Genomic DNA, 26,385 nt, shown 5'->3' with positions numbered 1-26,385 from the left:
GGACAGAGGGTGTTTCTGGGGTAACTATGGCGAGGGCACAGGGTGTTTCTGGGGTAACTATGGCGAGGACAGTGGGTGTTTCTGGGGTGACTATGGCGAGGGCAGAGGGTGTTTCTGGGGTAACTATGGCGAGGGCAGTGGGTGTTTCTGGGGTAACTATGGCGAGGGCAGAGGGTGTTTCTGTGGTAACTATGGCGAGGACAGAGGGTGTTTCTGGGGTAACTATGGCGAGGGCAGAGGGTGTTTCTGGGGTAACTATGGCGAGGGCAGAGGGTGTTTCTGGGGTAACTATGGCGAGGGCAGAGGGTGTTTCTGGGGTAACTATGGCGAGGGCAGAGGGCGTTTCTGGGGTAACTATGGCGAGGGCAGTGGGCGTTTCTGGGGTAACTATGGCGAGGGCACAGGGTGTTTCTGGGGTAACTATGGCAAGGACAGTGGGTGTTTCTGGGGTAACTATGGCGAGGGCAGTGGGTGTTTCTGGGGTAACTATGGCGAGGGCAGAGGGTGTTTCTGGGGTAACTATGGCGAGGGCAGAGGGTGTTTCTGGGGTTACTATGGCGAGGACAGAGAGTGTTTCTGGGGTAACTATGGCGAGGGCAGTGGGTGTTTCTGGGGTAACTATGGCGAGGGCAGAGGGTGTTTCTGGGGTAACTATGGCGAGGGCAGAGGGTGTTTCTGGGGTAACTATGGCGAGGGCAGAGAGTGTTTCTGGGGTAACTATGGCGAGGACAGTGGGTGTTTCTGGGGTAACTATGGCGAGGGCAGAGGGTGTTTCTGGGGTAACTATGGCGAGGGCAGAGGGTGTTTCTGGGGTAACTATGGCGAGGGCAGAGGGCGTTTCTGGGGTAACTATGGCGAGGGCAGTGGGTGTTTCTGGGGTAACTATGGCGAGGGCAGAGAGTGTTTCTGGGGTAACTATGGCGAGGGCAGAGGGTGTTTCTGGGGTAACTATGGCGAGGACAGAGGGTGTTTCTGGGGTAACTAGGGCGAGGGCACAGGGTGTTTCAGGGGTAACTATGGCGAGGGCAGAGGGTGTTTCAGGGGTAACTATGGCGAGGGCAGAGAGTGTTTCTGGGGTAACTATGGCGAGGGCAGAGGGTGTTTCTGGGGTAACTATGGCGAGGGCACAGGGTGTTTCTGGGGTAACTATGGCGAGGGCACAGGGTGTTTCTGGGGTAACTATGGCGAGGACAGTGGGTGTTTCTGGGGTAACTATGGCGAGGGCAGTGGGTGTTTCTGGGGTAACTATGGCGAGGACAGTGGGTGTTTCTGGGGTAACTATGGCGAGGGCAGAGGGCGTTTCTGGGGTAACTATGGCGAGGACAGTGGGTGTTTCTGGGGTAACTATGGCGAGGACAGAGGGTGTTTCTGGGGTAACTATGGCGAGGACAGAGGGTGTTTCTGGGGTAACTATGGCGAGGGCAGTGGGTGTTTCTGGGGTAACTATGACGAGGGCAGAGGGTGTTTCTGGGGTAACTATGGCGAGGGCAGAGGACGTTTCTGGGGTAACTATGGCGAGGGCAGAGGGTGTTTCTGGGGTAACTATGGCGAGGGCACAGGGTGTTTCTGGGGTAACTATGGCGAGGGCAGAGGGTGTTTCTGGGGTAACTATGGCGAGGGCAGAGGGCGTTTCTGGGGTAACTATGGCGAGGGCAGTGGGCGTTTCTGGGGTAACTATGGCGAGGGCACAGGGTGTTTCTGGGGTAACTATGGCGAGGACAGTGGGTGTTTCTGGGGTAACTATGGCGAGGGCAGTGGGTGTTTCTGGGGTAACTATGGCGAGGACAGTGGGTGTTTCTGGGGTAACTATGGCGAGGGCAGTGGGTGTTTCTGGGGTAACTATGGCGAGGACAGTGGGTGTTTCTGGGGTAACTATGGCGAGGGCAGTGGGTGTTTCTGGGGTAACTATGGCGAGGGCAGAGAGTGTTTCTGGGGTAACTATGGCGAGGGCAGAGGGTGTTTCTGGGGTAACTATGGCGAGGACAGAGGGTGTTTCTGGGGTAACTAGGGCGAGGGCACAGGGTGTTTCAGGGGTAACTATGGCGAGGGCAGAGGGTGTTTCAGGGGTAACTATGGCGAGGGCAGAGAGTGTTTCTGGGGTAACTATGGCGAGGGCAGAGGGTGTTTCTGGGGTAACTATGGCGAGGGCACAGGGTGTTTCTGGGGTAACTATGGCGAGGGCACAGGGTGTTTCTGGGGTAACTATGGCGAGGACAGTGGGTGTTTCTGGGGTAACTATGGCGAGGGCAGTGGGTGTTTCTGGGGTAACTATGGCGAGGACAGTGGGTGTTTCTGGGGTAACTATGGCGAGGGCAGAGGGCGTTTCTGGGGTAACTATGGCGAGGACAGTGGGTGTTTCTGGGGTAACTATGGCGAGGACAGAGGGTGTTTCTGGGGTAACTATGGCGAGGACAGAGGGTGTTTCTGGGGTAACTATGGCGAGGGCAGTGGGTGTTTCTGGGGTAACTATGACGAGGGCAGAGGGTGTTTCTGGGGTAACTATGGCGAGGGCAGAGGACGTTTCTGGGGTAACTATGGCGAGGGCAGAGGGTGTTTCTGGGGTAACTATGGCGAGGGCACAGGGTGTTTCTGGGGTAACTATGGCGAGGGCAGAGGGTGTTTCTGGGGTAACTATGGCGAGGGCAGAGGGCGTTTCTGGGGTAACTATGGCGAGGGCAGAGGACGTTTCTGGGGTAACTATGGCGAGGGCAGAGGGTGTTTCTGGGGTAACTATGGCGAGGGCAGTGGGTGTTTCTGGGGTAACTATGGCGAGGGCAGAGGGTGTTTCTGGGGTAACTATGGCGAGGGCAGTGGGTGTTTCTGGGGTAACTATGGCGAGGGCAGAGGGTGTTTCTGGGGTAACTATGGCGAGGGCAGAGGGTGTTTCTGGGGTAACTATGGCGAGGGCAGAGGGTGTTTCTGGGGTAACTATGGCGAGGGCACAGGGTGTTTCTGGGGTAACTATGGCGAGGGCAGAGGGTGTTTCTGGGGTAACTATGGCGAGGACAGTGGGTGTTTCTGGGGTAACTATGGCGAGGGCAGAGGGTGTTTCAGGGGTAACTATGGCGAGGGCACAGGGTGTTTCAGGGGTAACTATGGCGAGGGCAGAGGGTGTTTCTGGGGTAACTATGGCGAGGGCAGAGGGTGTTTCTGGGGTAACTATGGCGAGGGCAGAGGGTGTTTCTGGGGTAACTATGGCGAGGGCAGAGAGTGTTTCTGGGGTAACTATGGCGAGGGCACAGGGTGTTTCTGGGGTAACTATGGCGAGGGGAGTGGGCGTTTCTGGGGTAACTATGGCGAGGGCAGAGAGTGTTTCTGGGGTAACTATGGCGAGGGCAGAGAGTGTTTCTGGGGTAACTATGGCGAGGACAGAGGGCACCACACGCTCTGACCGAACCCTCTCGTCCGCAGCCTAACGAACGCCCCGGAGAGTCGCTGCTGGACCTAGACTTCGATGCGTTTCAGGTGGACGAGAGCGTGGCCCCGATCCCTCAGGTCTGAAGCACCTCTTTATTAACGTGCAACTACAGTGCAATTGTAATATAATTACAAAATAATTACAACATAATTACAATATAACTACAATATAATAAAGGATTTACGTGTTAAGTGTGAGGTCGGTTTGTTGAAGCTCATGTGTTTTCTGTCTTTGACCCAATGCAGACCACTGTGCCCTGGGACATGTGGACGGTGAGTGTTTGAATCATGTTTCAAAGATTGTAGAGTTTGTAGAGGTTGTAGAGGTTGTAGAGTTTGTAGAGTTTGTAGAGATTGTAGAGTCTGTAGAGGTTGTAGAGTTTGTAGAGGTTGTAGAGTTTGTAGAGTTGGTCTTCTGTCACCAGACTCTGATTGTTCTCCTTCTGTTACAGGGAGAGTCTCAGCCGGACCAGGTCAGTCCCAGCTCACTCAGGATTATCTCTGCTGAAGGTTCTTGAGTCCTCGTCTTTTCTCTGTAGTTAGAGTGTGGGACGTTTCGCCTCCTCATGGACCTCAGCCCCTGCACCTCAGCAGGAGGCGCTGAAGAGGCGAAACGTCCGACACTGTAACTACAGAGCACAGACGATGCAGAGCTCCTGTACGACTGAGAGCCTGTTCTCCTTAAATGTGGACATGTGGAGCTCCAGGTTTAAAGGCAGAGCCGTTTGTGTGCAGCAGGGGGCAGGCTTCAGCTGCTCCTGGGCCGCCTTCAGTCCAGACCAGGATCCCAGTCCAGACCCGGTCCTCGCCGAGTCCGGGACCTCAGGCCAGTTCCTGAGACCAGCCAGTCCTGACGGGTCCGGGTCGGACTACGAGACGGCGGAGGAAGGACCGTCCCAGACCCCTGACCCAGATCTTTACCTGGCCCAGACCCCTGACCCGGACCTCGACCTGGCCCAGACCCTGGACCCGGACAAGGACCCAGACCCAACCCCGTACATGGACCACTACCCACACCAGACTCCGCACCCAGACCTGGACCTAGATCTAGCCCAAACCCAGGACCAAACCCTGGATCAGCCCGAACTGCTCCAAACCGACCGACTCCCGGAGCCTCAGGACGAGGGCGGAGCCTGGACCGAAGGATCAGAGCCACAGCCCGGCTCAGGTCCTGCTCCAGATCCGGCCTCAGACCCGTTTGAGTCCGGGTTCGGTCCGGGTTTTGACGCCGATCCTTTCGCGGAGACTCAGGCCGGATTTGGATCGGACCCGTTTGGGTTTGAGTCTGATCCCTTCGAGTCCAGACCCACAGAGTCCAGACCCTTCGAGTCCTTTCCGGGTCCAGAAGAGTCCAGACCCTTCGAGTCCTTTCCGGGTCCAGAAGAGTCCAGACCCGCAGAGTCCGGTCCAGACGACGACGAAGCGGCCGATCAGCGGCTCGGCTCCCTGTACCAGGACCGGGACCCAGAACCCGAGCGGGAGCAGGTGTGGCCTAGACCAGACTTAGCCCCAGACGTAGATCCAGACTCTGAGCTCCTCCACAGACCCGTTAGACCCCGTTAGACCCGGGTTCGGTCCCACAGTAGCTCCTCTCCACCGTGTCCTCCTCCTGCTCGGGTCGTCTCTGTTTTAAAGTGTTCTTTCTCGTTTGTTTCAGGCCAACGCCTTTAACGGGTTCTCCACGGTGAGTCCTCTCTGCTTCACCTCAGATGTTTCCTCAGCAGGTCTGTGTTCTGTCTGTGCTCTGGAAGCTGACGGGTCCGTGTGTTTGCAGGACGACGGGGCTCCAGGGTTTGCAGCCTTTGCAGATTTTGACAAAATGGTGAGTTTCTTTCTCCAGTGTTTCCAGACTCACTGTGGACGCTGAGGATTTCCCTTGAACATCAGTGAAGCTCTGAGTCTTCGTGGTCGTTGTGGAGGAGCCTCTTTATTTCCTCGATTGTAAAACTCAAAAAGCCTCCAGTTCCTGTAAGTTCCTACAGGTTTGAGATCTCCCCACAGTGGCTCAGTGATATTGAGGTCAGACTGAGATGGAACTAGCGGGACCTTCACTTTACTCTGCTGGAGCCGGTGAGAGGTCGACCTCGTGCTTTGGATCGTTCCCATCAGGGGCGGACTGGGACTGAGAAACAGCCCTGGACTCTGACCAGCCTGGCCCAAATGAGCGTAAATGTGCCACTTACCCCCCGCCTTAACGGAGCGCATTTTCTCCAGTTCGGCTTTACCCAAATCTAAAAGCTTCTCGACTGGAGAGCGACAGTGTAACGCCTCATTTGAAAACTGAGACCTACGAAAGTGATTGTAGCTTTTTGTCAAGTCGCCGCATTTTTTGTCATATTTTTGTTGTTTTTTTCATTACTTTTTTGCGGCTTTTTGTTGTGTTTTTGTCACATTTTTTGTTGTGTTTTTGTCACATTTTTTGTTGTGTTTTTGTCATGCGTTTGTGGCCTTTTTGTTGCTTTGTTGTCGTGTTTTTGTTGACTTTTCATCACATTTTTGTCACTTTTTTTGTTGCTTTTCCGGCACATTTTTGTTTTCTTTTCATCCTCTTTTTTGTCGCTATTTTGATGCTTTTCCTTTTAGCTTTTAGATTTGGGTAAAGCTCGGTTAAGGCGGGACCGGTGGCCCTTCTGTGCTCTTCCAGAATGGACATGTGGCCAGTCCGCCCCTGGTTCCCATGTCGGGACGTCCCATGTGCAGCTTCAGGCTGACCAGACACTTTTCCTCCAGTATTCTTTAACCCCTTAACCCCCGCCTGAACCGAGCACATTTTCTCCAGTTTGGCTTTACCCCAATCCAAAAGCTTCTGGAAAAAAGCAACAAAACAGAGAGAGAACATTGACAAAAAAGTGACGAAAAGTGTATGAAAAAGTGGCAAAAATGTCACAAGAAATTGACGAAAAAATTGACGAAAAAATTGACGAAAATGACCAAAAATGTGACAAAACAATTGACAAAAAATTGACTAAAAATGCGACAAAAAATTGACAAAAAATGGACGAAAATGTGACAAAAAATGTATAAAAAATTGACGAAAAAATTGATGAAAAAATGCGACAAAAAATTGACGAAAATGACAAAAATGTGACAAAATGTGACAAAATTTGACACAAAAATTACAAAAATGTGACTCAGTGACTCGGCAGAATAAGAAGGTCCCGTTAGTTCCATCTCAGACCAGGAACTTACAGGAACCGGAGGCTCTTTGACAGAGTTTCCCTCAGGGGTTAGAGAGGCTCCTCCACGACGACCGGAGACTCCGAGCTGAAGGTAAATCTGAACTAAACCCGAACCTGTCTCTGAAAAGAACCAAAACACAGGTCCCGGCCCGGACCAAAGATCCCCGACGGAGGGGGCGGGGCCTGCAGCGGAGGAGTGGCCTCACGTGCAGGAGGAGGTGCCTAAGAAGGAAGAGGAGGAGCCTATGCATGAAGAGGAGCAGGCTAAAGCAGAGGAGGAGGGGCCTAAAGCAGAGGAGGAGGAGCCTAAAGCAGAGGAGGAGGAGCCTAAAGCAGAGCCAATGGAGACGCAGGAGCCGGAGCCCTGTCCAATGGAAGAGCCTCCAGTGAGTCACGTGACCCTCAGGCTCCGCCCTCTTACGCCCTGATTAACTCCTGTATCAGCCCACAGACCCGACTCCGGCCGAGGTCCAGGAGGAGCCGGAGAAACCAGAGCCAGACCAGGAACCAGACCAGGAACCAGAGCCAGACCAGGAACCAGTGACAGACCAGGAACCAGTGACCGACCAGGAACCAGAGCCAGAACAGGTACTGACTCCACACCAGGAACCAGTGACAGAACAGGAACCAGAGCCAGACCAGGAACCAGTGACAGAACAGGTACTAACCCCAGACCAGGAACCAGAGCCAGACCAGGTACTGACTCCACACCAGGAACCAGTGACAGAACAGGAACCAGAGCCAGAACAGGAACCAGTGACAGAAAGGGAACCAGAGACAGAACAGGAACCAGACCAGGAACCAGAGAGAGACCAGGAACCAGTGACAGAACAAGAACCAGTGACAGAACAGGAACCAGTGACAGAACAGGAACCAGAGACAGAACAGGAACCAGAGACAGAACAGGAACCAGTGACAGAACAGGTACTAACCCAACACCAGGAACCAGAGAGAGACCAGAAACCAGAGCCAGACCAGGAACCAGTGACAGAACAAGAACCAGTGACAGAACAAGAACCAGTGACAGAACAGGAACCAGTGACAGAACAGGAACCAGAGACAGAACAGGAACCAGGGACAGAACAGGAACCAGTGACAGAACAGGAACCAGAGCCAGAACAGGAACCAGAGCCAGACCAGGAACCAGTGAGAGAACAGAAACCAGACCAGGAACCAGAGCCAGACCAGGAACCAGAGCCAGACCAGGAACCAGAGCCAGACCAGGAACCAGAGCCAGACCAGGAACCAGACCAGGAACCAGAGCCAGACCAGGAACCAGAGCCAGACCAGGAACCAGACCAGGAACCAGAGCCAGACCAGGAACCAGAGCCAGACCAGGAACCAGAGCCAGAACAGGAACCAGAGCCAGAACAGGAACCAGAGCAAGAACAGGATTGATTGTGATTGGTTGATTGTGATTGGTTGATTGTGATTGATTGATTGATTGATTGATTGGTTGATTGTGATTGGTTGATTGTGATTGGTTGATTGTGATTGGTTGATTGCAGGTTGCTGCCGCGGTGCAGAGGAAGGACAGTCCTGTGGAAGAGTCGTCGGTGAGTCGTTAAAAAGCTCCAAAATCAAGGCCTTAAATGTCATTAAAACACCTTAAACTGGAATTAAATCTAAATTTGTGGGGAAATTATTCCTTTTTTTTCTGTATAAGTTGTTACACAGAAGAACTGACACAGGCGCTCTGGTGTTTTAGAGGCGCTCTGGTGTGTTTGAGGCGCTCCCTGTTTGTTTTAGAGGCGCTCCCTGTGGCGCTCTGGTGTTTTTGAGGCGCTCTGGTGTGTTTGAGGCGCTCCCTGTGTGTTTGAGGCGCTCCCTGTGTGTTTGAGGCGCTCCCTGTGTGTTTGAGGCGCTCCCTGTGTGTTTGAGGCGCTCCCTGTGAGGTACTCCTGACTAAGCTCTGTGCTCCTCAGGAGAAGATGTCGATCCCGTCGGTCGTGATCGAGCCGGCGTCGAGTAACGAAGGCGACGACGACCGCGACGCCGACATCATCTCTCCCACCGTCGCCGCCGGCAACAGCTCCGCCTCCGTCCAGCACATCGGGCCGAGCGCCGGGACCCTGCCCCAGGACTTCCTGTTCAAGGTCAGACTGAACCGGGACTAAACCGGGACTAAACCAGGACTAAACCTGGACTAAACCAGGACCAAACCAGGTCTAAACCGGGGCTAAACCAGGACTAAACCAGGACTAAACCAGGGCTAAACCGGGACTGAACCGGGGCTAAACCGGGACTGAACCGGGACTAAACCGGGACTGAACCGAGACTAAACCAGGACTAAACCAGGACTAAACAAGGACTAAACCAGGACTAAACCAGGACTAAACCAGGACTAAACCAGGGCTAAACCAGGTCTAAACCAGGACTAAACCAGGACTAAACCGAGACTAAACCTGGTCTAAACCGGGGCTAAACCAGGGCTAAACCAGGGCTAAACCGGGACTAAACCAGGTCTAAACCAGGACTAAACCTGGACTAAACCAGGACTAAACTGGGGCTAAACAAGGACTAAACCAGGACTAAACCTGGACTGAACCAGGACTAAACCTGGACTGAACCGAGACTAAACCAGGACTAAACCAGGACTAAACAAGGACTAAACCAGGACTAAACCAGGACTAAACCAGGACTAAACCAGGGCTAAACCGGGTCTAAACCAGGTCTAAACCAGGGCTAAACCAGGACTAAACCAGGACTAAACCAGGACTAAACCAGGACTAAACCAGGACTAAACCAGGTCTAAACCAGGTCTAAACCAGGACTAAACCAGGTCTAAACCAGGTCTAAACCAGGACTAAACCAGGACTAAACCGAGACTAAACCTGGTCTAAACCGGGGCTAAACCAGGACTAAACCAGGTCTAAACCAGGTCTAAACCAGGACTAAACCAGGTCTAAACCGGGGCTAAACCAGGACTAAACCAGGTCTAAACCGAGACTAAACCTGGTCTAAACCGGGGCTAAACCAGGACTAAACCAGGTCTAAACCAGGACTAAACCAGGACTAAACCAGGTCTAAACCAGGACTAAACCAGGACTAAACCAGGACTAAACCAGGTCTAAACCAGGTCTAAACCAGGACTAAACCAGGACTAAACCGAGACTAAACCTGGTCTAAACCGGGGCTAAACCAGGACTAAACCAGGTCTAAACCAGGTCTAAACCAGGACTAAACCAGGTCTAAACCGGGGCTAAACCAGGACTAAACCAGGTCTAAACCGAGACTAAACCTGGTCTAAACCGGGGCTAAACCAGGACTAAACCAGGTCTAAACCAGGACTAAACCAGGACTAAACCAGGTCTAAACCAGGTCTAAACCAGGACTAAACCAGGACTATACCGAGACTAAACCTGGACTGAACCGAGACTAAACCAGGACTAAACCTGGACTAAACCAGGACTAAACCTGGACTGAACCGAGACTAAACCAGGACTAAACCAGGACTAAACCAGGTCTAAACCAGGACTAAACCAGGACTAAACCGAGACTAAACCAGGACTAAACCTGGACTAAACCAGGACTAAACCTGGACTGAACCGAGACTAAACCAGGACTAAACCAGGTCTAAACCAGGTCTAAACCAGGACTAAACCAGGACTAAACCGAGACTAAACCTGGACTGAACCGAGACTAAACCAGGACTAAACCTGGACTAAACCAGGACTAAACCTGGACTGAACCGAGACTAAACCAGGACTAAACCAGGACTAAACCAGGTCTAAACCAGGACTAAACCAGGACTAAACCGAGACTAAACCTGGACTGAACCGAGACTAAACCAGGACTAAACCAGGACTAAACCTGGACTAAACCAGGACTAAACCAGGGCTAAACCAGGGCTAAACCAGGGCTAAACCAGGACTAAACCAGGACTAAACCTGGACTGAACCGAGACTAAACCAGGACTAAACCTGGACTGAACCGAGACTAAACCAGGACTAAACCAGGACTAAACCAGGTCTAAACCAGGACTAAACCAGGACTAAACCTGGACTGAACCGAGACTAAACCAGGACTAAACCTGGACTGAACCGAGACTAAACCAGGACTAAACCAGGACTAAACCAGGTCTAAACCAGGACTAAACCAGGACTAAACCTGGACTGAACCGAGACTAAACCAGGACTAAACCTGGACTGAACCGAGACTAAACCAGGACTAAACCAGGACTAAACCAGGTCTAAACCAGGGCTAAACCGGGTCTAAACCAGGTCTAAACCAGGACTAAACCGGGACTAAACCGGGACTAAACCGGGACTAACCCGGCCTCCCTCTCTGCTCGTCAGGTGGAGACGATGCACGACTTCGAGGCGGCGAACGCAGACGAGCTGGAGCTGGTCCGAGGAGACGTGGTCCTCGTGGTTCCCACGGTCAGTCTGGAGGACCAGGTGAGACCCGAGGACAGAACATCAGCGCCACCTGCTGGTCATAGTTTATAAGTACAAGAGCAGAACGTGCCATGTGACGTCTCCGACAGGCGACCAAACAACCTGAAGTTACCATAGTTACCACCATGGAAGTTTAAGCTCCGCCTCAGTTTTAAACTATACTATACTAACTTCTCTTTAGGAGGTTGTGATGTCACGTGAGCGCCGCCCATTGGCTGATGTCACTTCCTGGTTGTGATTTGCAGGAGGCTGGTTGGCTGACGGGTGTGAAGCTCACGGAATGGTCGACGCTGGGAGTGAGCGCCCACAGAGGACTGTTCCCCGAGAACTTCGTACAGCGCCTCGAATGAGCCCACGGAGGTGTCCCGATACAGCCTGCCGATATCCACCCGATATCCCCCCGATACAGCCCCGATATCCACCCGATACACCCCCGATATCCACCCGATATCCCCCCGATACACCCCCGATACAACCCGATATCCACCCGATATCCCCCCGATACACCCCCGATATCCACCCGATATCCACCCGATATCCCCCCGATACAGCCCCGATATCCCCCCGATACACCCCCGATATCCACCCGATATCCCCCCGACACAACCCGATCACCCCCCATACATCCCCGATACACCCCCGATACACCCCCAGGGACCGCCTCAATATACCCCAGTGTGCCCCTAGGACCACACATTACCCCCTATACACCCTCAGACCCGTCCCACCCTGATGAACCCCCCCAGACCGCTCCAAAGAACTCATACACCCCCGGTCGCTCCCATGAGGACGGGACTGTTCCAGAACCCGTGGAGAACCCCCCCCCCCCCCCCCCCGAGTTGAAAGAAGAACCCGCCCCGTGTGAGTGTAGTGTGTAGTGCTCGTCCAATCAGCATGCAGCCCCGATCCGTCACTCAGACATGGACCAATCAGAGCCGCCCGAGCGGGTCACGTGACAAACCGCATTGGTGTTGTGCTTGTGTTTTATTTAAACATGATGTAAACGTGTGATAAGCGTGTTACAAACATGTGATAAGCGTGTTACAAACATGTCATAAGCGTGTTATTAACATGTGGGTGTTTCTCCGTGAAGCGCCGCGTCGTCAGTGACTGTTTTTGTGGAGATCAATAAAGTTCTTCTGCTTCAGCTTGAGTCGGATCATCTCTGACCTCTGACCTCACACATCTCACACTAGCCTGGTGTTAGCACTAGCCTGGTGTTAGCATTAGCCTGGTGTTAGCAATAGCCTGGTATTAGCACTAGCCTGATGTTAGCACTAGCCTGGTGTTAGCACTAGCCTGATGTTAGCACTAGCCTGGTGTTAGCATTAGCCTGGTGTTAGCAATAGCCTGGTGTTAGCATTAGCCTGGTGTTAGCATTAGCCTGATGTTAGCAATAGCCTGGTGTTAGCATTAGCCTGGTGTTAGCAATAGCCTGGTGTTAGCAATAGCCTGGTGTTAGCATTAGCCTGGTGTTAGCATTAGCCTGGTGTTAGCATTAGCCTGATGTTAGCAATAGCCTGGTGTTAGCATTAGCCTGGTGTTAGCAATAGCCTGGTGTTAGCATTAGCCTGGTGTTAGCAATAGCCTGATGTTAGCAATAGCCTGGTGTTAGCACTAGCCTGGTGTTTGCACTAGCCTGGTGTTAGCATTAGCCTGGTGTTAGCACTAGCCTGGTGTTAGCACTAGCCTGGTGTTAGCACTAGCCTGATGTTAGCACTAGCCTGGTGTTAGCACTAGCCTGATGTTAGCACTAGCCTGGTGTTAGCACTAGCCTGGTGTTAGCACTAGCCTGAAGTTCGCAATAGCCTGGTGTTAGCACTAGCCTGGTGTTAGCAATAGCCTGGTGTTAGCAATAGCCTGGTGTTAGCACTAGCCTGGTGTTAGCAATAGCCTGGTGTTAGCACTAGCCTGGTGTTAGCAATAGCCTGGTGTTAGCAATAGCCTGGTGTTAGCAATAGCCTGGTGTTAGCACTAGCCTGGTGTTAGCACTAGCCTGGTGTTAGCACTAGCCTGGTGTTAGCACTAGCCTGGTGTTAGCACTAGCCTGATGTTAGCAATAGCCTGATGTTACCATTAGCCTGGAGTTGGCATTAGCCAGGTGTTAGCACTAGCCTGGTGTTAGCAATAGCCTGGTGTTAGCACTAGCCTGAAGTTCGCAATAGCCTGGTGTTAGCAATAGCCTGGTGTTAGCACTAGCCTGGTGTTAGCAATAGCCTGATGTTACCATTAGCCTGGAGTTGGCATTAGCCAGGTGTTAGCACTAGCCTGGTGTTAGCACTAGCCTGGTGTTAGCACTAGCCTGAAGTTCGCAATAGCCTGGTGTTAGCACTAGCCTGGTGTTAGCAATAGCCTGGTGTTAGCAATAGCCTGGTGTTAGCACTAGCCTGGTGTTAGCAATAGCCTGGTGTTAGCACTAGCCTGGTGTTAGCACTAGCCTGGTGTTAGCAATAGCCTGGTGTTAGCAATAGCCTGGTGTTAGCAATAGCCTGGTGTTAGCACTAGCCTGGTGTTAGCACTAGCCTGGTGTTAGCACTAGCCTGATGTTAGCAATAGCCTGATGTTACCATTAGCCTGGAGTTGGCATTAGCCAGGTGTTAGCACTAGCCTGGTGTTAGCAATAGCCTGGTGTTACCATTAGTCGGGTGTTAGCATTAGCCTGATGTTAGCATTAGCCTGGTGTTAGCATTAGCCTGATGTTACAAAGACAAAGACCAGACGGGGATATATTAACTCGTCTAAGGTTAGGTAAGAGCATATCTCAATATGTAAAAACGGTGGCCTGTTCCTTTAATTGACTGGGCTGACTGTAGGAGCAGGAAACAATTGTGCTGCGAGGAGGAAAACTGTGAGGATTAGATGAGGGAACAGTGCGACTTCCTCGCTCCCTACGACGCTCACAAATCAGATTATCCAATTTAACTGCGGCAGAAATCAGGGAATCAAGGTTATCAGAGTCGTCTTTAAGAGCTTTTACAAACCTTTCACAAACACACTCTGCAGCGCTCCATCATCCCACCCAGCCTCAGCTGCCAAAGCTCTAAAGTCCACGGAATATTCCGCAACGCTGCGCGTACCGTGATGAAAAGAAAGGAGCCTCTTTCCTCTGGATTGGATGGTTGACTGCTGTTCTTAATTCATCTTCAAAAGTGATGGACTGAAGTATTATTCTGCCAAACTGCAGAGGCCCACTCTAAAGTCCTGGAGAAGCTCCAGAGTGAAGGCAATTCTGGAAGTGTCTGTTATAAGTGAGGGGTTTCTGATCAGAAACTAGTGAACATTGAAGCAGAAAACTACCACACTTCCCCACATCGCCTGCATAGGGGTTTGGCTCTGGCACATGTGCTTCTCTGGGGGGTTGGGTTGAAGGTGGACGAGAACGAGCCACAGTTGAGGCCTGGGCACGAGCTGAAGCAGATGGAGAAGCTGACCTGGTGAGGTTAACTCCTGTAGCATGGAATGGAGTTGAACCAATGTGGGTATATATAAAACATTTGGCACAGGTCGGATTACTCTGGAACACACACTGTAAAAAAAAAAGTCTGTAAATTATATAGTAAAAAACTGTAATTTACCTACAGTAAAAGCATGTTAATAGTTTCATGGAAAATTACTGTCTATTTTACAGTGTATAACTATTTTTGTGAAAACTGTGACATACTGTACATTTTACATAAATGTGCTGCAAATATTACTGGTTTACTCTGTTATTGCTGAGTAAACTGTACTTTTTACAGATCAATTCTGTAAAATGATTTACCGTTAATAATGTAAGTTGTACAGTTTTACACATTTTTACACTGTTAAATTTAACGAAATGCAGGTTTTTATAATGACATTTTCTGTAACCACAATTACGCCCATTTACTGTATTGTTCAACATATATTTTCTGTAATTATTACAGGTTTCCTCTGTTAATATTGAGTAAACTGTACTTTTTACAGGTCAATTCTGTAATATTATTTACAGTTAAGAATGCCAACTTCACAGTTAGATAAAGGAAAATGTACGTTTTTGCACCGTTAAATGTAAGATAATGCAGGTTTCTAAAATGGCATATTCTGTAACAACAATAACGCCCAATTTGTTGTATTATTGTAAATATATGTAACTATAGGAGGTTTAATATTCATAAACTGTACTTTTTACGGATCAATTCTGTAATATTATTTACAGTGAAGAATGTCAACTTCACAGTTAGATAGACCCTAAAAAATGATTGGTTAAGCTAATATTGGCAAGATTAATGGTAACTGAGACACAACGCCTCAAAACATAATTAATGAATAAATAAATACGTACATAGACTACATCTAACATTATTATTTATGTGTCACAAACATTAACGCAGTGTATGAGTCAATCTACCCCTAAAAACATGTTAGAAATGTTTGGCCCATTCACTGTATATGTTTGGCCACCACCAAATGCTGGCGCTGTTGAGTCTCATTGTCAGAAAAGAAGAAGACGTTCAAAACAGGCGGAAGGCGGGAATCAGACAAAGGCACCGGCGTCAATGTTAGAGGAGCTTCAGCAGCTCAAACCTGGTCCTGGACACAACTGTGAACGGTGAGTCTGTGAACTTTAGCTGTAAACTTATGCAAAGTCACTGTTTTTTGACTGTGTTTATTTTTTGTTTTTTTTTAAAGCTCCGAATTGTCAGAATTGATCGATGCTAGGCGATGCTAGGCGATTAGCAGACTGAGTAGCAGAAGCTAGCCCTTTGGTGAAACATTATGTGAAATGTTGGGCTCTTTCTGGTTACTTGCAGAGACATTAGTCATGGCTTTGCTAACTTACTCTCTGTAAATGTGGTATAACGTCATTATCGGTTAAGTCTGCGTTATTTTCTGCACTGGGGCGCTTAGCTATCGCCCCCCGTTAGCTAACATCGGGTTTCTCATGGGTTACGTTCTCCGTGAAAACAATCGAAGCTCACGCTGCTAAACCCGCGATGTTAGCCGGTCACAGTAGCATAACGGTCATATGAGCCGGTCACAGTAGCATAACGGTCATATGAGCCGGTCACAGTAGCATAACGGTCATATGAGCCGGTCACAGTAGCATAACGGTCATATGAGCCGGTCACAGGAGCATAACGGTCATATGAGCCGGTCACAGTAGCATAACGGTCATATGAGCCGGTCACAGTAGCATAACGGTCATATGAGCCGGTCACAGTAGCATAACGGTCATATGAGCCGGTCACAGTAGCATAACGGTCATATGAGCCGGTCACAGTAGCATAACGGTCATATGAGCCGGTCACAGTAGCATAACGGTCATATGAGCCGGTCACAGTAGCATAACGGTCATATGAGCCGGTCACAGTAGCATAACGGTCATATGAGCCGGTCACAGTAGCATAACGGTCACATGAGCCGGTCACAGTAGCATAACGGTCATATGAGCCGGTCACAGTAGCATAACGGCCATATGAGCCGGTCACAGCAGCATAACGGTCATATGAGCCGGTCACAGTAGCATAACGGTCATATGAGCCGGTCACAGTAGCATAACGGCCATATGAGCCGGTCACAGCAGCATAACGGTCATATGAGCCGGTCACAGTAGCATAACGGTCATATGAGCCGGTCACAGTAGCATAACGGTCATATGAGCCGGTCACAGTAGCATAACGGTCATATGAGCCGGTGGTCACAGTAGCATAGCGGTCACATATGAGCCGGTCACAGTAGCATAGCGGTCATATGAGCCGGTCACAGTAGCATAACGGTCATATGAGCCGGTCACAGTAGCATAACGGTCATATGAGCCGGTCACAGTAGCATAACGGTCATATGAGCCGGTGGTCACAGTAGCATAGCGGTCATATGAGCCGGTCACAGTAGCATAACGGTCATATGAGCCGGTCACAGTAGCATAACGGTCATATGAGCCGGTCACAGTAGCATAACGGTCATATGAGCCGGTCACAGGAGCATAACGGTCATATGAGCCGGTCACAGTAGCATAACGGTCATATGAGCCGGTCACAGTAGCATAACGGTCATATGAGCCGGTCACAGTAGCATAACGGTCATATGAGCCGGTCACAGGAGCATAACGGTCATATGAGCCGGTCACAGTAGCATAACGGTCATATGAGCCGGTCACAGTAGCATAACGGTCATATGAGCCGGTCACAGTAGCATAACGGTCATATGAGCCGGTCACAGTAGCATAACGGTCATATGAGCGTGCACGCGCTGCTGAGGTGGAAAAGGCGACCGGAGCCACGTGCGCTAACCTTACAGCGGAGGAAACAGCGTGAGGGGGAGCGCGGTACCGCAGTCACAGAGAGACTTTGAGCTTTAGCACGCCCAGTCACACCGCCTAGCTTTGTCTGGTAATGCCAGTAATGAAGTCACTGCCTCGCGCTAACTTTCCAGACAACAACACGGGGAAGAAAACCACGACGCAAACGCGGCTAAAGGCTAATAATATCCTTCCCATGTGAAGCCGCAGTGCAGTGATGGAACTGGTAAACATTGTCCTGTTCACCCACCGTTTCTTACATTCCGTTAAAATCCAAAAATGACTGTTCAGATCAGGTTAAGTTTAGCTCCATTCATCCTGCAATCTCACATTTTTACTAACAGAAATAATATGCAGCATATATATTAATTTAAAAATTGCTCATGACGGATTGTCCTTCAATATGAAGGAGAGAAATTATCCTCAGTGATTATGCACAATTAAAGTTGTCATTGGTTTGTCTGTGGTTTACAGACACCTCTCATTCCCAGCATTGATAACATGAGTGAATTTGAGAGTGCGTAGCATCTATACAAGACAGCAAGCACCAGCTTGATCTTCTGTAGGAGCGTGTTTGCAGAGTGATCACAGGGTGTATGTTCTGTAGGTGATGTGTTACCGCAGCAGAGGGAAAGAAGCACAGCATGGCGGTCCGGAACAGGGCGCTCTCTGCCCTGGTCTCCAGGATAAACAGGTCAGATGTTGGGAAGGCTCTGAGATGGAGAGAGCCTGTTTAAGTGGTTATTTGGTCGTGCATTGTTTGGGTGATTCCAGTACAGACCGGGGTACAATTAAGGCTGGAACTCATTGTTCCAGGTGTGATGCTGGGTTTCAGTATCTACTTTCATGCTTTGAAACACACACACATTTTCACTGCATTTTCTGATATTTGTCCTTTTATTCTTTAAACAGATTGATCTGGACTTTGAAGCACTGTTCAGTGATGAGGCTGGACTTTCAGCTAAGTACAAGAGCCAACTGTACAACCCCAATCTGACACCTGGTGCTGAGCAAGCACTAGCATCATTTAGGGGATAGAGGATAGTGTTGTACTGGAATGCTGCTCTGGAAGCATCTGAATAAGATTATCAGTAGCTGCTATAATTCATCCATCCATCCATTTTCTCCCACTTGTCCGTTGCTGGGTCGTGGGGGCAGCTGTTGGAGCCGCCCAAATCACACTGCACCAGCCCCTATGGCTCCTCCTGCAGGTGGGGGGTCCACAGAAGGACGTCCTCATGGTTCTAACCGGGCCTGTTGGTCTCTCATGAGGAGCTTCTGACCCGCTCTCTGTCTGACCCGTCACCTATAGGACCTGTTTGCCCTGGGAGACCCTACAGGGGCACGAGGCCCCGACAACAGAGCTCCAGGATCATTCAGGCGCTCGAACCCTCCACCACGTTGAGGTGGCGGCTCCAGGAGGGGCTATCATTCAAATTGCTGTTATTATTTGTTTACACTGCAGAAGAAGCCTGGCTGCCCCCACGACCAGTGTCCACACGGACGTCAAGGAAGAAGAGGTGGAGGCTCAGCATCGACTTACAGAAGGTGTGCACGTGCAAAAGGGCTGCATTATTCAGTCAGTCACTGACTTAAATGAAATACTGTATTTATATTTGGTGTTTGAGAGTCGTGGCTAAAACGAGGCGTGAGTGACTGATTGTTGCTTTTGTCAGGAGGGCCAGGCCTGGAAAACCTGAAACGATGCATCACGTTCATCTCTGACAAGGCGGTATTACCACTGTCGAAACATCTGAGGTAATAACCTTTTTCATATAGGCTGATATCTACTAATGCCTTTATAAAAGAACCAAACGTGACAGTGTCTGAGTAGTACACATTCAATAGTTTATTGTGTTAATGCAGCAGCAAATGCCCTGCTAAAAGTTAATGATATTCACAAACATTTTAAACAGAAGCAATTCCAGATTACACTCAGTCACTGGGAAAGTGTTGATTTTCCAGCCTTGTCAATTCTGACACGATTTTGAACAAAAACCTTTGGAGTTAAAGGGTCTTGGCTGATTCTAGTCAGAGTAGTTGCGTGTAACAGTGACAGTGCTTGGAGAGGTGTTTAAATGCACTGATCCAGGTGCTCCTGTGCTCTGCTCTGATGTGAAGTATAGTCACAGGAAACCTGGAAAGATAATGGACCCTCCAGATCCAGTGCTTTTGAACATAATGATAATCATCAGTGTTATCACTGCCAATGTAAAAAACATTGCTGACTCAGGTTCTATTGTGACAAAATGACTCTTGGGTGGGGGTCGGCGGGGCTGATGGCACAGACTGGTTTCCTCGCTGCCGTCAGTCTACCTCAGGGCAGCTGTGGCTACAATAGTAACTTACTACTACAAAGTATGAAGTGAATAAATAATGCACACAATTGTAAAGCAGCTTTGAGCATCTTGTAAAGCGCTGTATAAGCTAAGCTAATGCATTATTATTACTGTAGTTTTCGCACTATAAGGAACATAAAAGCCTTTCAGTTTAACAGTGCCTTATATCCCGGTGCTCCTTTGTGTCAGTTTCATTCGTACTGAATCGGGCCTTTGTTTACAGATAAACCAGCATTAATTAATGCACCTTGTATTCCTTATTTATGAAAATAAACATTATCATTGATAATGCGCCTTATAATCAGGTGCGCCTATGTAATAGTGTGAAAAGTTATTTAATACATTTATAAAATTCGATAAATATATGACAAGAAAAAAACAACCTTTTTACAAAGCAATGATCTTTTACTATGGACATTTTCATACGAAGATTTAGTGCTTGTGCATTATTTTGAAAGGATTTTTAATTTGAGTAAAGCACATCCGGTCGTTGGACACTAGGGGGAGCTTCGGTTCCATCTCTTGTCATTAAACCACTGGCTTGAGACGTTGGAAACCACTGTGTTTTTTAACTTTAAGTTTTGTCGCCTTTCAGGTAAATATGTGCTTTTGATGAATGCATTACACAATGAAATGGGACATCAAGGAGTCGACAGAACAACATCACTCATTCGAGACAGATTCTTTTGGCCCCAAATGCAAAAACAGGTTGAACAGTATGTGAATAGTTGCTCCTGTTTCAAAAGTAAAAAACCAAGTCGAAAAACAAGAACACCTCTAACCAGTATTGTCACAGCCTTTTGAATTGGTGTCTATAGATTTCCTTCATGTGGACAGATGTGCTGGAGGTTATGAGTACATATTGGTTTTAATCGACCACTTTACAAGATACGCACAAGCTTATGCAACAACATCAAGAAGCGCAAAGACAGTAGCAGACAAAATATTCAATGATTATGCGCTCAAGTTTGGATTTCCTTCACGTTTACATCATGATCAAGGGGGCGAGTTCGAAAACCAACTCTTTGCACAACTATCTAAATTGTGTGGCACTGCAAGCTAGAGCTGGAAATCTTTGCCCGAACCCGACGGGACCCGTCGGGACCCGTCGGGACCCGACGGGTTCGGGCCGGTTCGGGCATAATTTTTACCATTTTAGTCGGGCCCGGGCCGGTCTCGGGCTTGCGCTATGACTTTCGCGGTAAATGAGCGGTCATATGATGCGTTTCAATCAGCGTGAGAAAGGTGCCAAAATGGATGCTGAGGAGGTGAAACGGAGGCTAGCCTCTGGTGACTACATTTTGGCTGACCCAGCAACGAAAGCAAGATCTGAGGTGTGGAAGAATTTTGACCATGTACACGATGAAAATAATAAGCCAGTGGGTTACGTTAAATGCAAAAAATGCGACGCTTTGTTAAAGTATGACAGCAAAAAAACAGGAAATTCATCGCTGACAAGACATGTTGATCGGAGCTGTTCAACTTCAAAACTTGCCCAGGATCATCAACCCACAATAAAAGCATTTGTTACAGCATCGACAAGACCCATACCTTTAAAAGTAAAACAAACGGTGACAGAGAAGTGTGTCAGCTTTTGCTGTAAGGACATTAGGCCTTTTAATGGCGTAAATGGCGAAGGATTTGCAGAGATTCCGCAAGAACTAATTAATGTCGGGGCTGCGTACGGGAGAGTTCCCGTAGATGGTGTTATTCCCTGCCATAAGACAATTGCGAGCAGGTGCATTGACATGGCAGAAGAAAAGAGGGCAGCTCTAGTGCAGACACTTAATACTCTGCTGAAGGATTTCACCGTAGCAATGACCACAGACATGTGGACAGATGATTACCGGAAGATTAGTTATTTGACAATCACATGCCATTTCATTAACGAAGATATGGAACTGGTGAATAAAACCCTGACGACTGCAATGTTCCCTTTGGAGGAGGCAAAAACAGGAGAAAATATCAGACGGGAGATATTGAAACTGCTGGTGACTAAGTTTGGACTTCACGCCTCCTCTCTCAACAAAATTGTATGGGTAACTGATGAGGGAGCAAACATTAAATTAGCTCTGCGGCCATATCAGAGATTGAACTGCATTGACCATGTCCTCAATACGGTGCTGCGCCATGGACTCGACATCGCTGAGTTATCCAAAGCCGATGGTGCTCCAGACATAGGAGACACACTTACCGCTGCTAAAGCGTTAGTAAAGTACGTGAAACAGTCGGGGCTGGCTGCACAACTTACAACAACGTTGCTGCAAATGGGAGACACCCATTTCAGTACAGTGTACCTCACGCTGACTTCTATCCAGGCCGTTTATCAGGAGCTCCATGAGAAGCTGGAGATGCGCGGGGAGAGCGCACGCTTGGACAAAATAGCACCTGACACACTGAGCTTTTTGATAGACTTTCTGAAGCCATTCTATGAAGCCCAGCGGGAGCTTGAGGGAGACAAATATCCAACACTTAATCGTGTGTGTCTCTGGAGTGAGAAATTGAAACGCCACTGTCAACCTAATGCGCTTGACTCCCCTCAGCAAGCTTTCGTGCGTAAACGGCACGAAGACTGGCTCATGCGTAAAGTGGTGCTCCAGGACCTCCACAAGATCGCCACTTTCCTCTGGCCAAAATTTAACCAGATGAGAATGCTGTCACCCTCAGACAGGAATGCATTATATGCTCATGTCCGCACTCTTCTGCGTGCCATGGATGAAGATAGGGGGCCTACAGATGTGGACTTTGTGGCGCTCCCTGAGCCTGAGGTCGAAGCGGAACCTCCACCTCCTCCAGCAAAAAAAGCGCATTTTGCCGAATGGGAAAATGTACAGCAAGCTGACTGGGAAGATGACGAGGTCAATCGCTACACCGAAATGGCTGTCATGGAAAATGATATGGATGTTCTTGACTGGTGGAAGATCAACAAAGCATCCTTCCCAAAATTGACAAAGTTAGCCCGATCAGTGCTATGCATCCCGGCCAGTAGCAGCAGCAGCGAAAGGGTGTTCAGTGCTGCTGGACGCGCCATCAGTCAGCGCAGAACCGCGCTGAAGCCGTCAACAGTGGATTCAATCATTTTCCTCCACAAAAACTTGTAGCCTTTGTGAGTAAAGGTTTTTGAAAGTATAATTTAAAAGCATAATGTAGAGATCAAGTTTGTAGGCTTATGATGACACTGTTCTTTCATTAACTTTCAGCTGCATGTGCACCTGCACCGTCACGTTGAGGCTGGACTGTGGAGAGAGAAGTGCCAAATGAGCCTTTGTCTATAATTTCGTTATTTCCAAACACCCATCTTAATTTAGAATTGGTGTTAATTTCATTTAATTTCGTTTGAAATACTTTTTATTGGCATGTTGGGAATAGCCTATTCGAATTCAGTGATTGTGGAGCAATCACTGAAAAGTATTATCCTTTTGTTCTCTTTCTGTTCACAATTTAATACACCTTAGACACCAAACGAAAGTGTAGATATGTTGTGGACATTTTAACATTAACTAGGCCGAAATTTCACGCACGCACGCATGCACGCGCCATGTAAAGGGAAACACTATCGACGTTGTGAATCGTGGATATGTCAGTTTTGTGTAACTTTTTGTGTTATTTCGTTATTGCGATGTATAATAATCTTAATCTAGAATTGTTCTGGGTTTAATTTGGTAAACAAAGACTCGTTTTTATAGGCGCATATGCCTGTTTGTGCACACCGAGGCAAGGTGTAGGCTATTAGATGCCTTTTGTACCCGATACGATGTTAACGGAGAACTTATTTTACGTGTGTGTTCAAAGTTCAAACATGGCCTTTTTGTCGTGAATAAAACAAATCTAAAAATGTTTATCTCAAAATGTCTCATTCTCGAAAAAAGTATAGGAAGAAGAGATGCGCTGAGCGCTCCTCTCCTGGCGCTTCTGCTGCTGAAATGAATGCATTGCGCAGGGGCTCTAACCAGGCATTAAATAAATAATTATTCACGTCGGGTTTTTCTCGGGCTCGGGCCAACAATTCAAGTTAATTGTTCGGGCTCGGGTCGGGATCGGGTTTTATGCCTACGGGCTCGAGTCGGGTCGGGCTTGATTTTTTGAGCCCGTTTCCAGCTCTACTACAAGCTCCAGAACGACCCCTTATCATCCTGAAGGGAACGGCCAAGTCGAAAGATTCAACAGAACACTGCTACAAATGCTGAGAACGCTCACAGAACAGGAAAAGGCAAACTGGAAAGAGTCACTGAACAAAGTCACGTTTGCCTACAACTGTACAAAAAGTGAAGTAACAGGTTTCTCTCCATTCTATCTGTTATTTGGCAGAGCTCCACGACTCCCTATTGACATCCTTTTCAAAGTAACACAGGAAACAGGGACAAAAGATCAACAACAGTACATCAGAAAGTGGAAAAGTCAATACAAGAAGCTTATGAAATAGCAAAAGAAAAGTCAAAAAAATCATCTGAAAGAGGAAAAAGAAACCACGACAACAAAGTGAAAAGTTCTGTCTTGGAGGAAGGAGACCGCGTCCTTATAAGGAACATGACCCCCCAGAGGCGGAACAGGAAAACTTCGTAACCGATGGGAAGACTGTGTCTACAAGATTGTACGCCAAGTGAGCAAAGATTTCCCATCTATGAAGCTGTGCCCGAGCAAGGTAAAAATAGAGATAGTAAAATATTACATCGTAACTTGCTCTTGCCATGTAGTCACTTACCACTTGACATACCTCTGAAAGTGGCCCGCACAAAGAGAAGAAACACGCCTAAAGAAAGAACAGAGTCAGAGACTAATGCACAACAGGAAGCCAGCAGTGATGAAGAGGATTGGTACTACTGTTACTACCCAACTCAGCCTCAATCCAAAAATGAGAATGTAGTGTCACAAGACATGGACTGTGCTAATGACTCTGCTGACACTGAGCAAGGTGAAGTGGAAAACTCTCCAGCCCCTCAAGAACACCCAGTCCTGCTAAGACAAGACAATGCTCATACTCAGGAAGAGACAGCTCAGCAAAGAGCATCATCTGCCCAGGAGGACATCTCATCTCCCTGCACTACAGCCACCGGTGATCTGCCAGCATCAGCGAGGAGCGACCGCATCCAACTGGACCAGACGCCACAACGGCCCCGCAGAGACAGGCATCCGCTAAGGGTATTCACCTATAATGAGCTGGGTAAGCCCTCCTGTTGCAGTACTTGGCCAGCAGTATACCAGGGAATACAGTACTCACCCTGTGGACTTCAAGCAGAAGAAACTTTTTGGAGGTACCCAAACATGGTTCACTACTATGATCCCCAGACATCATACTTACGTTGATTTCTTATAGTGCAGTAACACTTTTATTAATGCTCCAATATTGACTGTTTCTAAGAGAACAGAAGTACTTACCGGTATATGGACTGTTTTCTAAACAGCTTTCGAGTGAGGCTCATGGACTGTTGTATAACAGAGAATGTAGCATACAAGTAATACTCCAGTATGAGTTCAAACAGACGAAGATACAAGAAATGTTTTAACATTTATGCAGTAACACAGCAAAGCTAATGTACTATTGTGTTATAACTTGATTAGTTATGTGAAAGGTCAAGATGATGTAGTCATAAGGGACCAAGGTTCAAAAGTGCATGAGAAGACCATAACGAGACATTGTCCACTGGAAACAAGTTAAGTAACTGCACTGTGCTTTATGCATTCAGGAACACCTCTGCTAATGGTTAAACCATAGAATGAGCTTATTATTGTTTTGTAAGCTGTAACATGTTCAGGAAGGTTACATTTAAGTTTGAGTTAAGATGTCGAGACGACATCTACTTTCCAAGGGGTGTGTGTAATAGTGTAAGTTATTTAATACATTTATAAAATTTGATAAATATATGACAAGCAAAAAAACAACCTTTTTACAAAGCAATGATCTTTTACTATGGACATTTTCATACGAAGATTTAGTGCTTGTGCATTATTTTGAAAGGATTTTTGATTTGAGTAAAGCACATCCGGTCGTTGGACACTAGGGGGAGCTTCGGTTCCATGTTTTGTCATTAAACCACTGGCTTTAGACGTTGGAAACCGCTGTGTTTTTTAACTAAGTTTTGTCCCCTTTCAGGGACCGGTGGTTATAACACCTCATGGTGCAATAAATACGGTATATCATTTAAATAAAAAGGCATACTCATATTAAGTTATTTATTTGCAGTTTTTGGGATTGCTGGATGAAGGAAAATCACAAGGACCCTCACACTGCAAGACACATCTCATGTGTGGACAACTTGCCAATAACCATCATTCATATGGACTGTTGGAAAAAGATTATTCTTCTAACCTACAACTACAATATCTGCAGCGAGTACTATGGTACTTTCAGCACATGCCTGTAAGTAGAGCTTTGCATACGGGTTAAGGTATCGGGCGTTTGGTTTATCCTGCAGCGCGAGTTCTGCTAGTTTGCACTTTTTCATCCATTTTTTGTCACTTTTTTTATCAATGTTTTCTCACTTTCTTGTCACATTTCCATCATTGTTTTCGTCTCAGTTTTATTGCTATTTTCACAGCTTTTTTCCAGAAGCTTTTGGATTGGGGTAAAGCCAAACTGGAGAAACTAATCTGTTTTGATTTCATTTACTTTTCTTTGCTAGTGGAGCCAGATTCTTTGTGATCACAGCGGTTTTCCACCTGTTTTCTTTAAATACAATTTGAAAATGAAGCCAGTGTGTGTCGTGACGTGTGGCCCAGTCACACGAAGAAACAGGAAATCACCTTCAATATCATCACAGTCCATTCAAAGACCAAACAATCAATACAATCTC

At 48.1% G+C, this 26,385-nt stretch overlaps 1 protein-coding gene across 1 annotated transcript in view; it reads left to right on the top strand.

Annotated features, from left to right (window-relative positions):
- amph (amphiphysin) overlaps positions 1 to 11,385 on the top strand; it is a 29,642-nt gene extending 18,257 nt beyond the window's left edge. Inside the window, exons 12-23 of the mRNA XM_079561581.1 lie at positions 3,412 to 3,495; positions 3,664 to 3,690; positions 3,870 to 3,890; positions 5,075 to 5,101; positions 5,192 to 5,239; positions 6,725 to 6,982; positions 7,041 to 7,107; positions 7,420 to 7,580; positions 8,105 to 8,152; positions 8,522 to 8,692; positions 10,895 to 10,996; positions 11,242 to 11,385. Coding sequence (XP_079417707.1) covers positions 3,412 to 3,495; positions 3,664 to 3,690; positions 3,870 to 3,890; positions 5,075 to 5,101; positions 5,192 to 5,239; positions 6,725 to 6,982; positions 7,041 to 7,107; positions 7,420 to 7,580; positions 8,105 to 8,152; positions 8,522 to 8,692; positions 10,895 to 10,996; positions 11,242 to 11,346 — 1,119 coding nt within the window. The 3' untranslated portion in view covers positions 11,347 to 11,385. The remainder of the gene's footprint in view (positions 1 to 3,411; positions 3,496 to 3,663; positions 3,691 to 3,869; positions 3,891 to 5,074; positions 5,102 to 5,191; positions 5,240 to 6,724; positions 6,983 to 7,040; positions 7,108 to 7,419; positions 7,581 to 8,104; positions 8,153 to 8,521; positions 8,693 to 10,894; positions 10,997 to 11,241) is intronic.
- Positions 11,386 to 26,385: the final 15,000 nt, after the last annotated feature.

Source organism: Gobius niger, assembly GCF_951799975.1.
Source record: "Gobius niger genome assembly, chromosome: 8".
In the NCBI taxonomy this organism is placed as follows: Eukaryota; Metazoa; Chordata; class Actinopteri; order Gobiiformes; family Gobiidae; genus Gobius; species Gobius niger.
The sequence above is the reverse complement of the archived record's forward strand: the minus strand, read 5'-3'. Positions and strand labels throughout refer to the sequence as shown.